The sequence below is a fragment of the Aethalodelphis obliquidens genome, unplaced genomic scaffold (genome assembly GCF_003676395.1).
Source record: "Aethalodelphis obliquidens isolate GAN/ISIS:26980383/991018 unplaced genomic scaffold, ASM367639v1 scaffold16, whole genome shotgun sequence".
In the NCBI taxonomy this organism is placed as follows: Eukaryota; Metazoa; Chordata; class Mammalia; order Artiodactyla; family Delphinidae; genus Aethalodelphis; species Aethalodelphis obliquidens.
Window position 1 is genome coordinate 31,008,887 of NW_020837960.1, and position 13,316 is coordinate 31,022,202.

At 40.3% G+C, this 13,316-nt stretch overlaps 1 protein-coding gene across 7 annotated transcripts in view; it reads right to left on the minus strand.

The window, feature by feature from the left end:
- Positions 1–13,316, minus strand: part of NUP58 (nucleoporin 58) — a 35,117-nt gene that overhangs the window by 16,746 nt on the left and 5,055 nt on the right. For 3 of the 7 annotated variants that reach the window (XM_027116675.1, XM_027116671.1, XM_027116672.1), the window contains exons 3-8: positions 9,190–9,339; positions 8,422–8,559; positions 6,854–6,964; positions 5,140–5,164; positions 3,762–3,827; positions 3,269–3,443 (exon numbers count right to left, since the gene is read on the minus strand). In XM_027116675.1, coding sequence (XP_026972476.1) covers positions 3,269–3,443; positions 3,762–3,827; positions 5,140–5,164; positions 6,854–6,964; positions 8,422–8,559; positions 9,190–9,339 — 665 coding nt within the window. Of the gene's footprint in view, positions 1–3,268; positions 3,444–3,761; positions 3,828–5,139; positions 5,165–6,853; positions 6,965–8,421; positions 8,560–9,189; positions 9,340–12,029; positions 12,066–13,316 lie in introns of all 7 variants that reach the window. The other 4 variants (XM_027116677.1, XM_027116674.1, XM_027116673.1 and 1 more) reach the window with 4 other exon arrangements.

Below are 13,316 nucleotides of genomic sequence, written 5' to 3' on the forward strand. Positions count from 1 at the left end.
CAAACTACACTTTTAACAAACTTTATAATAAATTTATGGTCTATTTTAAGAAACCATGGATTCCTGTAGGATTTGTGAAGTCAATTCATCCACAGTTAAAGACGGTGTTACTATTTTAAAATCTGTAATAATACAACTATAGAAAACACTATTTAAAAAAAGCAAGGTAGTAGTAATAACCCTGAGGTTGATGACAGCAGCAGTTAACATTCTGGGTACTTACTTACTGTGTACCAAGCCCTGTGCTACAGGCTCCCCTTCTATTATCACGGTCACTCCTCAGTAACAACTCTATAAAGTGGGTGACGAAGTTACAGAGACATTAAGTAATTTGCCCAAGGCCACGTAGCTGGAAGACCTGAGACCTGAGTCTAGGGGCCCAATTTTGTATGCCTCACACACTTAACCTCCCTTCCACTCCTCTGCAGTGCCACTCTTATCTTCCAGCCAATGGTTTTTCAAGACTCATAATGCGTTTAACCCACTTACACTCCACATTCCTATCATTTCATTGCTTCTGCAACCTCTATTTCAACGTCTATTTAAGTTTCCCTTACTTAAAAAGAAGTCTCTTATCCTAACTTTATGTCTCCTGCAGCAACTTCTACCCTCATTTTACTGCCCAGCTGTGAAGTCTCTAACGGTCTCTAACTGTCCCTTCCACCTCCGTGTTACCCTCCGCCTCAGCCTTCCATCCTGTGACTCTGGACACGGGCCCAGAGCCTGGACTGCCCAGCGCTGAGCCGCGCCTGGGTCTCACTGGCGGGGGCCCCCTCCCATAACGCTTAACAGCCTGCGGGTCCTCCAACACGCCCTCTTCCTGCCTCTGCGCCTTCCCCGTCACCCTGCCCCTTCCTCGCGGCCTGGGAACCACCGCCGCAGCTCTGGAGGCTCAACTCTGAGTGTGCCACTACCGCTCCATCCTGCTCCGGAGCGGGGCTGGAAGCGCCCACTGAGCCCTCTGCACTCCGTCACACCTTGTCCCTGGAACACTTGCATGAGTGCTTTAGCTCATTCTCCCTAGGATACTGTAAGCATTTTGATCCCAAATGCCAGAGGAAGTGCTCTGCACATAACAGATACTTAAAAAGGTTCTCTGAATTTGTGGATTCAGCAATATAACTTCAATGAACCACGTGGCACCTGCCCTGCCCATAGAAAACATTAACCATGCAACTTATCTGAACTCTTAAGTGATGTCCCCCAAACGGGGCATGTGAAAGACTTCGCTTCCATAAGGTTCTGGTCTTCACACCCTCAACGCTGCTCCTTACCTCAGAATTGCTTTTATTTCCCAGAAAGGCTTTCTTTGAACAAAAGGTTTTGGATTTAATAAGATGGATAACTCCTTCACTAAGGGAGTCAGAATGTTTCTGTTTTCAACTGGCAATTCACGAGACTGTGGGTACAGCACGAATCCCTGTGTATTTGAAATAAGAGAAACCACAGAGCAAACCCCTTTGAGTTCTCATATAAACTTTCCTCAACGCAACTCAGAAGCCATTTTCCCTCAAGGGAACTCTTGACTCCCACCCTCTTCTCTCTCAGTCTTTGAGCACTTCACTTACCCCACGAGACTTTAGTACTTTGGAGTTCTCCTTTTGTCTCTGAAAGACAAGTCTGGTTATGTGACAAGTGTCTCACAAGTGCTTGTGGATGGAATCACCCAGTGTGAGAGTTACAATGGTTCCCATTCTTGTGTTCATTTTTTTCCCTTGAGTTTGCCTCCTCTATTACTTTGATAATGACCTTGTGCATATAATTTCATAAAAATTTCACACATGAAATTTAGAATTTCCTATAATGTTTCATCAGAGTCAAAACACTCTCCACAGTCTAAAGGCTTAAGTAACATTCTGTTCCTCCTAGGAATTCTGATATCTGGAATATCTGATGATAAGGGAAGAATAAGTGGGAAGGAAACATGGGGGAATACTTTATTCATATTTAACCAAAGCATTTGTAAGTGACCAGGAAACGTGAAAGCAGACAATAAAGCCTTTGAATCCTCTTTAAGTATCATAGTTTAGATTAGCTTTTTTTTGGTAACACATTTATTAAAAATGCCACAAAGTATTCTCCAATAGTTGACTTAAAGACACATAAGCAGGTACAAACTTCCAGTTACAAAATACGTAAGTCCTGGGGATACAACCTACAGCCTGGTGACAACAGGTAACAACACTACACTGTATATACAAAATACATAAGTCCTGGGGATAAAACCTACAACCTGGTGACAAAAGGTAACAACAATACACTGTACATCTGAAAGTTGCTAAGACCGTAAATCTTAAAAGTTCTCATCTGAAGAGGAAAAAAAATTGTAACTATTTGTGCTGATGGGTATTAATTAGACTTCTTGTGGTCATCATTTCACAACATACACAAACATTGAATCATTACGTTGTACACCTAAAACTAGTAATATTATATGTCAATTACAGTTCAATAAAAAGACACAAAGCACTTAAAAAATTTTTACTTAAAATATTATCACTTAATTTATGAAAAGCATAGCACTCTGATAAACCCATTAAAAAGGCATATCACATAAAGTTCATTAACAGATCAGGGAAAACTTTAGGGAAAGATCTCTAGATTGCCACGATCAGATCAAGCATACTGTATAACTGTGAAATATAAAACAAGTAAATCATCTATCATTCTTCCCCACTGATGTAAAGAAAATATTTTACGTTATATATTATACCACGGGGACAAGAAGCAAGTAGACATTAGTGACAGAAGGTATTAGCCTCATTACCATTTTTATTAACTAAGACCTAACGAAACTAGCAAGTCACTGGAACTTAATATCTATAAAGCATGATATAATTTATATTTAACAACTGACAGATTAAAAAAATGTGTTTTTCCCTCTTGTATAATATAATAATTTAGGCAGTAGGCACGCTTGTGAAACAAAGCAGTCGGAGCATAAGCTTAGAGCTGGGTCACCAGGGTCTGAATCTACTCTCTTAGAAACAAAGCTCTCCTGTTTTCTTGTTTGAGGTAATAACAGTACCTACCTCATAGGGCTGTTGTGAAAAATCACTAGGTTAATATATCTAAATTGCTTAGAATACTGCCTCATACATAGTAAATGCTCAATAAAACCCAGTAACTATTAGTATAGTAATTTAAAAGTATATGCGCTGTACGGTTTTCTTATAGCATGTCGGTATGAAACTTCATAATTTTAAAAAGACCTATTTCTATTTGAAAAACAAACAAACAAAAATCCTACAATGAAATGACAGTTTACCTGAGCAGTTTCTATTTTCAATTTGTCAATATTGAGAGTGTTCCTCTGTAATCCACTGGCAGCCAATGACAAAAGCTGCTTCAGAGCTTTAATATCTTCCTGCACTTTAAGCATTGCTTTTGAAGACATTCTACTAATTTCTTCTTGGACTTGTTTTTGTTCCTTCACAAATTTCCTAAAAAAATAAATAAAACTCAGTTTTAAAAAAATACACCTTTGGTTTTATACAGAAAAAAAAGTAGACTGGTGAGAGTTTTAAGTCCAAGTGTTTTAAGAAGCAACTATTAAAAATTCACCTACAGTTCACAGAATGGCAGTCACAGAATTTTAATTCCTTTATTTATTTAATTCCATTGTTCTGTGTTCTCCCTGATTTCTAAAAGCACCACAATGCTCCCCAAGTTAAAACACTTAGGAGGAGGAGAGGGTCCCCCTGAAACACCTCCCAGCACTCCAGTCTGATTCATCTACTGATGACACCTCACACACTTACTGCAGGTTGTCCACGTCCTGGCAGATGACAGAAGGTAGAGTCTCATCCTTCAGTGCTTTACTGTCCCTAAGAAAGATGCCACAGGCGCATTAATACCAGAGATCATAAAAAGCTGACGGCTATCTGTATATCTTCTTTGGAGAAATGTCTCTTTAGGTCTTCCATACCTATAGCTGATTCACTGTGTTGTACAGCAGAAATTAACACAACATTGTAAAGCAATTATATTCTAATAAAGATGTCAGGGAAAAAAAAGCTGACAGCTGAGTTCTACAACAGTATGTGTTAAGATACAAGAAAACAGAGCAAATATTCCCCATTTACAGTCTTCCTGGATGATTTTGAAGTTCTTTATAAAGAACAATAAACTTCATGATCTACAAAATAACAATTCATCTGACATGGAGGTTTCTTTTCTAAGGAGATTGGCATCTATTATAAGTACACGTAGATGCATTTGACTAAATGTTCAAGAACAAAATAAGAAAATACTACAGACGGGATGAAATATTAATCTAAGTTCCTCCAGCTCAAAAATTCCATGACTGACTTTTCATTCAGTTCAAAAATATTACAGCATTCACTAAAGGAAGTCTGAAAAACTTCTCACAATGAGTTGCTCACAATAGTTTACAACGTCAATCTGTTCTTCAACAAAATAAGACCTAGGAGTAGCTTAAAGGATTGATGACTATTTAAGGAAGACAGGAATAAATGTAACTGGGCTGTAATGGCGGGAGCCGCAGATCTGTACAACTTCGGGGACATAACCCTGGGCAAACGGCAGGCTCTCGCTGCTTCCCCCTTTACGTAACAAATACACACAAGATGTTTGGGAGGCGGGAGCTTCGTCATTTACTTACAAATGTTTTATTTAATGTAATAGAAATTATGTGAGAATACAATTGGCAAGAAAATAATGATCTTCAAATGTATATATGACGTACATGGAGGCTATTCTCCCTCTTCAACATCAGTGAATGGTGCTGGGACAGTAATTTATATATAAAATAAACAGTATATATACATTTTTAATGTGTATATATAAATAAAAAGTGCTCCAAGAGTAAAGTTCCATGAGTTGTTCAACATTTACTAAGTTAAAAGGACACATACATATATTTGTGTTTATTTATATTATTAGGGGAAAAGCCAACTATTTCCTAGAAATAAATGGTTATAAATTTTCTTAAAGATCTGACCTTCCATAATCTCTCCAGAGCCTATGCTTATTATTTTATTTTTCACAAAAACTTTAAAAGAATTTTTCTTCTAAATACCTATAAGGTTCCATTTACTTCCAACCATACATTGGCCTATAGTTTAATAAGTAAAACTCTTTAATTAAAATATTTTAAAAGTCAAACTGTAAACTTACTCTGGTCTTGTTCCCGTTTTATCACCTAGAAAATTCAAGAAGCTTCGTGTAAAAATAGGTTATTTATCAATGTATTCCAAATACAAATTTTAAGTTAACACAAACTAAGGTATAAATAAAAATTGTTAAGGATTTCTTAGAATGCCTCTTAAACAGCAGGTGATGTCACGACTTGTCACGAACTCCAAACACAGCATATTACAGACATGCTTATGTGCACATAAACAGTTATGTAGCTGATGTGCATCCATTTCTTTCAAGGGCAAGAATCTTCCTTTTTCAACTATCTTCCCTGAAAAATCTTCTTGCCTAGGAGTTTAACTCCTGAGAGCTTTATCTGACACTTTTTAAGGCCCTCTTAACAGGCTGCTCCACCTGAGAAAAAAAAATAAGTTGCTAAAACATCTAAGGCTATTTTCTGAATTATGGAGTTACTACAAAGAAAATTAAGTAAAAACAAGACACAGGACCTTATGTTTAAAATTTTTCATTCAAAGAGAAATAAATCCAAATTTTCTAAGATTAAAAGGATTTTACCAACTTTTAGGATAGTAATTCACTCTTTAAAACAAGTATCTCCTACAATAAACCCATGTCCAATTTCTGAAATCCCTATACAGATACAGGACACTGAATATTTTACAACTTCATGCATCATGCCATTCGAAGCTCTTCCAAGCGGTCAGTGCAGTGTGTACGCACGCGCTCCAGCCGAACATGCTTTCATCAGAAACAGAATAGGTGTTGCGAAACAAACAACAAGCAGATCCCACACACACAACCAACAACCACAAAAAAACTGCAAAATGAATTTGGGTTGGAAAAAAATTTTTAAAGAATATTAGGCATGCCAAGAGCACAGCAAGAAGGGCATTTTCATACTGGCTGGTGAGTAAATAAAGTGGTAAAACCTTTCTGGAAAGCAATTTCACAATATATGCCAAGAGACTCCAAAATGTCCCTCCCTATAAGCCTATGATTCAATTTCTAGGTATCTGCCCTAAGGAAATAACCAAAATATGAACAAAATTTATAATAAAAGCACACAGCATCTTCTGCGTGCCTGGCTCTCCTAAGGTTTTACAAACAGCAATCCTCAAACCAACCCCATGAAGCAGGGACTGTTATTCCCCCTACTTTACAAAGCACCGAGATAGCCTGAATAAGGTCACAGAGCCTGTGAACAGCTAAGCCAGGACCTGCAGCCAGCAAACCAGCTACAGAGCTGATACTTAACTACCATCCTATGTTGCCTCTCTCTACAAGGATACCCAATACAGTGATGCTTCCCAGAGCGAAGATCTGGAAACAAACACTAACCGCAGGATGGTGGCTGACTGCACGATGACACATCCATTCATAAAACTGACATTAAGCAGCATTAAAATATTTGTAAAGAATTACGGACACTGACTAAAACTTGTGATATATTACACGAGAAAGAACAGGTTACAAAACATGTACACGGTCCCGATTTTTAAAATGCATATTAAAACACGCATTAAGATAGTTACATAAGACATATGCACATACAAATCTGTCTACAAAAATAAAATCTTAAACGCACAACACACACGAAATTTGCGAACTGTGATGCAAACTTAAAAATAATACCTTTACTAGTGCATGTTTAACTAACAATCTTCCAGACACAGGAATTTAAGTTCCGTAAACAGGACTGTTAGAACGTGAAATTAAGAGTAACATCACTTACTCTTTTTATCCGATGAGCTGCTAAAATCTATACCTCCAAGGCCTTCGTTGCCAGCAGCTGAAGTAGCTGCTGCAGTTCCCAGAGACAGACCTAAAGCATTTTGTCCAAGTCCTACAAACAAGCCAGATGCCACTCATGAAGTTCCTCAGCCTTTATAATGATTTCCCCACTGACCAAAGCACTCAAATACATTTAAGTTGGATCCCAGATTATTTTCATTCTTGATTTAGACAAATAGTAAGATACAAGTCTAGAGCATGCTTTGGACAAAGACTGATAATCTCGCTTGGATTCAATGGTATATGTAGTTTGAATGATGTGATTTTATTTATTAAAACGGCCAGAATATATCTGTTCATGGATATTTGTGGATACTCGATTTTATTTGTTGTTTTTAAACCCTCTCTATCAAAGCAGTTTTAGTTTGCATATTTTCAGGTGAATACATCTTGTCTTCCAATCATGCTTTGGAATTCTATACTTTTAAAATAATGTAGTACCGGATGTGTTAATTAACTTGATGGGGGGGAAACAATGTATACAGTCAAATCTTTATGTTGTACACTTTAAATATCTCACAATTTTATTTGTCAATCACACCTCAACAAAGCTGGGGGAAAATAAATAAAATAAATTAAATTAAATAAATAAATAAAATAAGCAAAATTTCAAAGATCCTGCACTGGTCAATCACGTAAGTCCATGCATTCTCAAGCTGACACAATTGTGTTCTTTTTAGACAAGATGCTATTTACTTTAAAAACAGGAAATAGCAGGATATACTGGATAAGAGCATGGGATAAATGAAAACTGGATTTAAATCCTGATAATGTGTTAAAAAACACAGCTGAATGAATGTTATGAATTTTTAAAAAATCAGTGGCACGTTTAGGTTAACATAACCATAAAGTAAGCATTGAATATTGTGTCAAAGAACCTAACAAAATTCAGAACAGACCTAAAAACTTAATAACAAGACACAAAAACTACCCTCTAACTCTTGTTTCTATTATTTTTGTGGTTTGCTCCCATGGGAATCTTTGGGAAAGATGTTTATTTATCCTGCAAAGAAATGTACATTATAGTCAACTAATGATTTGGTTATTAGAAGACACTTACAAAATTGACTATAATAAAATCATTTAATACTTGTTTTTAATGTCCTGACTTCAAAGCACTCTAACACCCTTTCCTAACATCTATAACAGAAAGCCATTCCCAGAAGCCGGCTTATGAGGTCAAGTTGTGCCACAGTGAATTTAGAGGCTAAACGATTCAAGACTATCCAACTGCCGTTTATTAAAAAGACAAATTTCTCTATAGAATAGTTTACTGACTCCGGAAACAGGCTCTTTCTTGCCTCCTTACCTAGTCAGTCAATGCTGAGAAAATGCATTTCTAAAATATGGCAATAATGTATGAACAACTTTATTTTATAATTCAGTTTTTACACTAAAAGGAAAACATAAAGGTTCAAGAGACCACATGATCTGCTCAAAAGACCAAAACAAAGACAGTAAATTTAAACATGAACATTTACTCTTCTGGAGAGTAAGTATCACAGTTACCTGATGCTGCCGTGCTTGCGCTCTGGAAAAGCGGCCCTCCCAAACCCGGCAAGGCTCCCCCTAAAGAGAGGCCCGCTGGTGCAGTGGTGGCTGCAGCTGCCGTCCCACTCAGGCTGCTCAGAGTGAATCCTGCGGACGCTATAAACAGTGAGCGCGTCAGCCCCCAAGAGCGCGAGCATCACAGAAAACACAAGACACCTTCTTAAAAACTGACGTCACGATAAACCTGGCTCTTGAGAAAAACCACTCACTAAAGCTAACATTATACATACTTAAGAACAGAAAGAAATAGTACCTTTAAAGCAAAAACCAGTGACAGGAATAAGGGCTTTGGTTAATACCAGCATGGTATCAGGTAAGTGACTCCAGACAGTAATAGAGTTTTCAACCCAGGCCACCAGCTCCACACTCAAAACCAGATGAATCCTAAGGCAAGCAAGGTTTATGCAAACTCTCTACCCTTCCCTGTCACCAAAGTGCGCCTTGAAAACAACGCAGACATCAAGAGTTTCACGTGTGCCCTCTCACCCGCTCCCCTGCTTTGCTCTGTAAAGAGACGAGACCAACTTCCAAGAGGGCCTCTGCTGCTTTAATGCTCAAGGCTGATCTTCACAAACCAGTAATTCAGTAGGTCAACGCTGCTGAATGACTGAAATAAAAATTCTCCCAAACTGAAGTTATCTTTACCAAAGGTGGATACCTACATTCACTGACCGAGTGAAATAAGAACTCAACCAGAAAATGCCACCCTTCCCCGACACGCCTCACCTGCAGGAGTCGACGTCAGAGCGGACGAGAGCGTGAGACCGCCAGCCGAGGCAGACGTGATGGGCAGCGCAAACGGTGTGGCGGACGCCGCGGGTTTACTGAAGCCTAAGCTGAAGCCTGCCGTGGACGCAGAGGTGGTGGCCGGTGGGCCTGTAAAAAAATATCCCAGCTTGCCGTAGCTGCATGTGTATTATACAGGTATCAATCAGGAGCCTAGAAGTCTACTTTTCGTAGATGGAACAAAGGTATATGTACTTATATACGTATGAGAGAGAAAAACCATTCACCAAATCAGGGTGCGCACTAAAGATGAAAATCCAATCTATGCGGTAATACTGAAACTCAATCTCAGCCCTACCTCTAAATACACCTAAAACGGCACTTCCCCCTCCTTTCCTTTACACTCAACAGAACACAGTCCTTCTTCTCCAAGACTATTTAGAACATCTTCTCTGCTGCTTGAAATCCTCCTCCTCTGCTTCCGTGTCTGTCAGTGCCCTCCAGTCCCTTCTGTCCATCTCCCTCCTCGGTTCACCTCTTTTTATTTTTTTAATTTATTTACTTATTTTTGGCTGCACTGGGTCTTCGTTGCTGCGCGTGGGCTTTCTCTAGTTGCAGCGAGCGGGGGCTACTCATCGTTCTGGTGCATGGTCTTCTCATTGTGGTGGCTTCTCTTGCTGTGGAGCATGGGCTCTAGGCGCACTGGCTTCAGTAATTGTGGCACGTGGGCTCATTAGTTGTGGCGCATGGGCTTAGTTGCTCCGCGGCATGTGGGATCTTCCCGGACCAGGGCTCAAACCCGTGTCCCCTGCACTGGCAGGTGGATTCTTAACCACTGCGCCACCGGAGAAGCCCTCGCCTCTTTTTTTAAATTGAAGTATAGCTGATTTACAGCGATTCAGCTGTACAGCAAAGTGATTCAGTTTTATACATATACACACACACACACACATATATATTCTTTTTCAGGTTCTTTTCCATTATAGGTTATTACAAGATGTTGAATCTAGTTACCTGTGCTATACAGCAGGTCCTCACTGTCTATCTGCTTTACACGTACTAGTTGTGTATCTCTGTCCACTTCTTAAATGCTCCTCCCGATGGCTCCATTCTTGCTCCCTCACTTCCTGAAACATCTCACCCACTTTCAGAATCTCACTATAGGTTCATGGGTCTAAATCTACATCTACCTGAGTCTCCAAAGGCTATAGCTCTACCTGGATGTCCCTCTGGACCCCTACACATCTCCCTATAAAAAAATTTCCTAAATCCCCCAGAGTCCTGTCAATTCTACTTCAGAGATATCCCTGGATTACAAACATCCTCAAAAACCTTAGTTCAGGCCATCTCTCTCTCAAGAACTATTACAATAACCTCCACGATCAGTCTCCTCCAACCTCTAATCTACTCTTGGAATTATCTCAGTTACTTTAAAAAAGAACAAAGTAACATGCTGGCGATTCCCCCGACTTAAGGTTCCCACTAAGTCTATACATTAGTCTTTAAAATAGATTCTAAAGGCTTGGTACCCAAAACCCTTTCCTATGTGGTCCTAACCCGCTCCGCCAATCTCCTCTTCCTACCATGCCTACCCTCAGAATCCTAAACTCCACGAGCAAAGTACCTTTCCTGTTTCCCTGGATCCTCTGACGACTGGCCTCTGCGCTCTCCCCTCCTGCCTGGAACAGTGCTTCCTGCCCCGCCAATCAACAACTCCTCTCCTCCTCCTCAGCCTTCCTAGTGCCTTTCATGCGTCTCTTAGAGCGCATGTCAGATGACACAAGAACCCATCGCTCGGCCTGCCTGCTCCCTTTGCCTCACAACAGGCTGAAGGTCTTGCTCAGGCACCCAGCGGCCCCTGACCTCATCAGGGTCCTGCACCACCTTCCGCCGATACTCAATGATCAAGGCATTGTGTAGACTCCCGGCCACAGCCAGGAACTAGTAGTTACGCTAAGTTACTAAACGGAGAATTTATGAATGACCTGCATTTTGGCTTCTCCTGAAGGCACTCAGAGAAAAGAAGTCAGAAACTATGCTTCTGGATCGTCCTTGCCACAAGTGGAAGTCCCTGCCAGAGTAACGTGCTGTGAAACACGCACAGGCTCTAAAATCTCAGGACAGGATCCAACTGCTCGCCCTTGTAACCAGTCCTGTCCGAAACTTTGGTGGTAGACAGACGTGCTTTCTGTTGATAACATGTAAGTGGCATCTAAGTGAGGAAAGTTCACCAATCTTTAATTTATTTCAATTTTAAGTTTACATTTAATTAAATTAAGTCACTTTAATTGCAGTTCCTCACTGTCCTCTCGTCCTTTCACATCATTTCCTGGCATCCAGGTCAAGGTGCCGTCACCCTGGTTACCCACATTCCCTGCAGCATATCACGATAGAGAACCACGATATTTTTGAGCTGGAAGGGAATTCAAAACCTTTTGATTACAATACCCTCATCTGACAGATAACTAAAAGCCGCCAGATATGACCATCTAAGGCCTCACAATTATTTAGAGGTACAACCAGCGCTTAATTCCAAGACTTCTGGCCTAAAGTTTGGTTCTTTTTTCACTAAAAGGGCTTAAATGACTGAAAAATATAAATGTGAAATAAATTTTGACAGAAAAAGCCAATTCTGTATTAAATTTTTTTTCTGAACTAAAAAAGGATTACATAATCATCGATTTTTTAAAAATAGTCAAATACTGAAAGGTTCTTTGAAAAGTCAGTATCTATGATCTATATTCAGTTCCTTATATGTTTCTTCTATAGCCCAGCTCTGTGAGAGATTAGCAAAGAGTAGAAAAACCAGAGATCTGGGACCTTCCCTCAAAAATTCCTACTCGGAGTTAATCCTGTAGTTACAGCTGTTGCTATTCCTGGGGACAAAAAGAGAAATAAACTTTAATCACCAGTGGCAGATGGCATTCTTTTGGCCTGTAACAGGGCAAGACTTGGAATCACCCTCAGGGAGTGATGACACTGCTGGTAAGACTAACGCGTATCACAGTATCTTCCACCACAACCACTGCCTAATACAGCGTTCCTTCTATAGCACTGGTTCTCGTATCATAGGCTGTGTATAATTTGATCAATTAGGGATTAAGAGTTGTAAAGTGCAAACAACTGTTGCCTATAACAAAATCCGGCAAGGAGGAAAAAAAGCTAGTCCAAACAAAACACCGGCACTGTCTCAAGAGGCACACGGGCTGGGCTCACGTTTACGCCTGCAGTTCCTCCACGGTCTCTGTGTAGCTGTGAAAGTGCCGCCGTCAAGGCTGGCAGCTCAATGCAAAAGGCGGTTACACAGACCAAGAGACTGAGGGCAGAGAAGAGAGGTAAACGAGGAAGTGAACTTTTAAAATGGTGGATCCAGTGAAGCATATTTCTGGCTTATAATAACAAAATATCTGTATTTTTTTAATTAAATATCAGAAATAAAGTACATGCACAGACTCTAGACAATGCTATACTTTTTTTTTTTTTTTTTTTTTTTAGTTTTGGCTGTGTTAGGTCTTCGTTTCTGTGCGAGGGCTTTCTCTAGTTGCGGCGAGCGGGGGCCACTCTTCATCACAGTGCACGGGCCTTTCACTGTCGCAGCCTCTCTTGTTGCAGAGCACAGGCTCCAGACACGTAGGCTCAGTAGTTGTGGCTCACGGGCCTAGTTGCTCCGCGGCACGTGGGATCTTCCCAGACCAGGGTTCGAACCCGTGTCCCCTACATTGGCAGGCAGATTCTCAACCACTGCGCCACCAGGGAAGCCCAAATATCTGTATTTTTTTAAAAAACTTTTTATTATTGAAAAGCCTACCAGAAACCTTTACCTCCTGCCCTTTTCCCAGTGCAACAATTGTTTTAATAATAAAAAAATCTGAAACATCTCTTAGGTATGTAAATTATAATGTTATAGCAAAATAGGAGGGCTTCCCTGGTGGCGCAGTGGTTGAGAGTCTGCCTGCCGATGCAGGGGACACGGGTTCGTGCCCCGGTCCAGGAAGATCCCACATGCCGCGGAGCGACTGGGCCCGTGAGCCATGGCCACTGAGCCTGCGCGTCCGGAGCCTGTGCTCCGCAACGGGAGAAGCCACAGCAGTGAGAGGCCCGCGTACAGAAAAAAAAAAAAAAAAAAA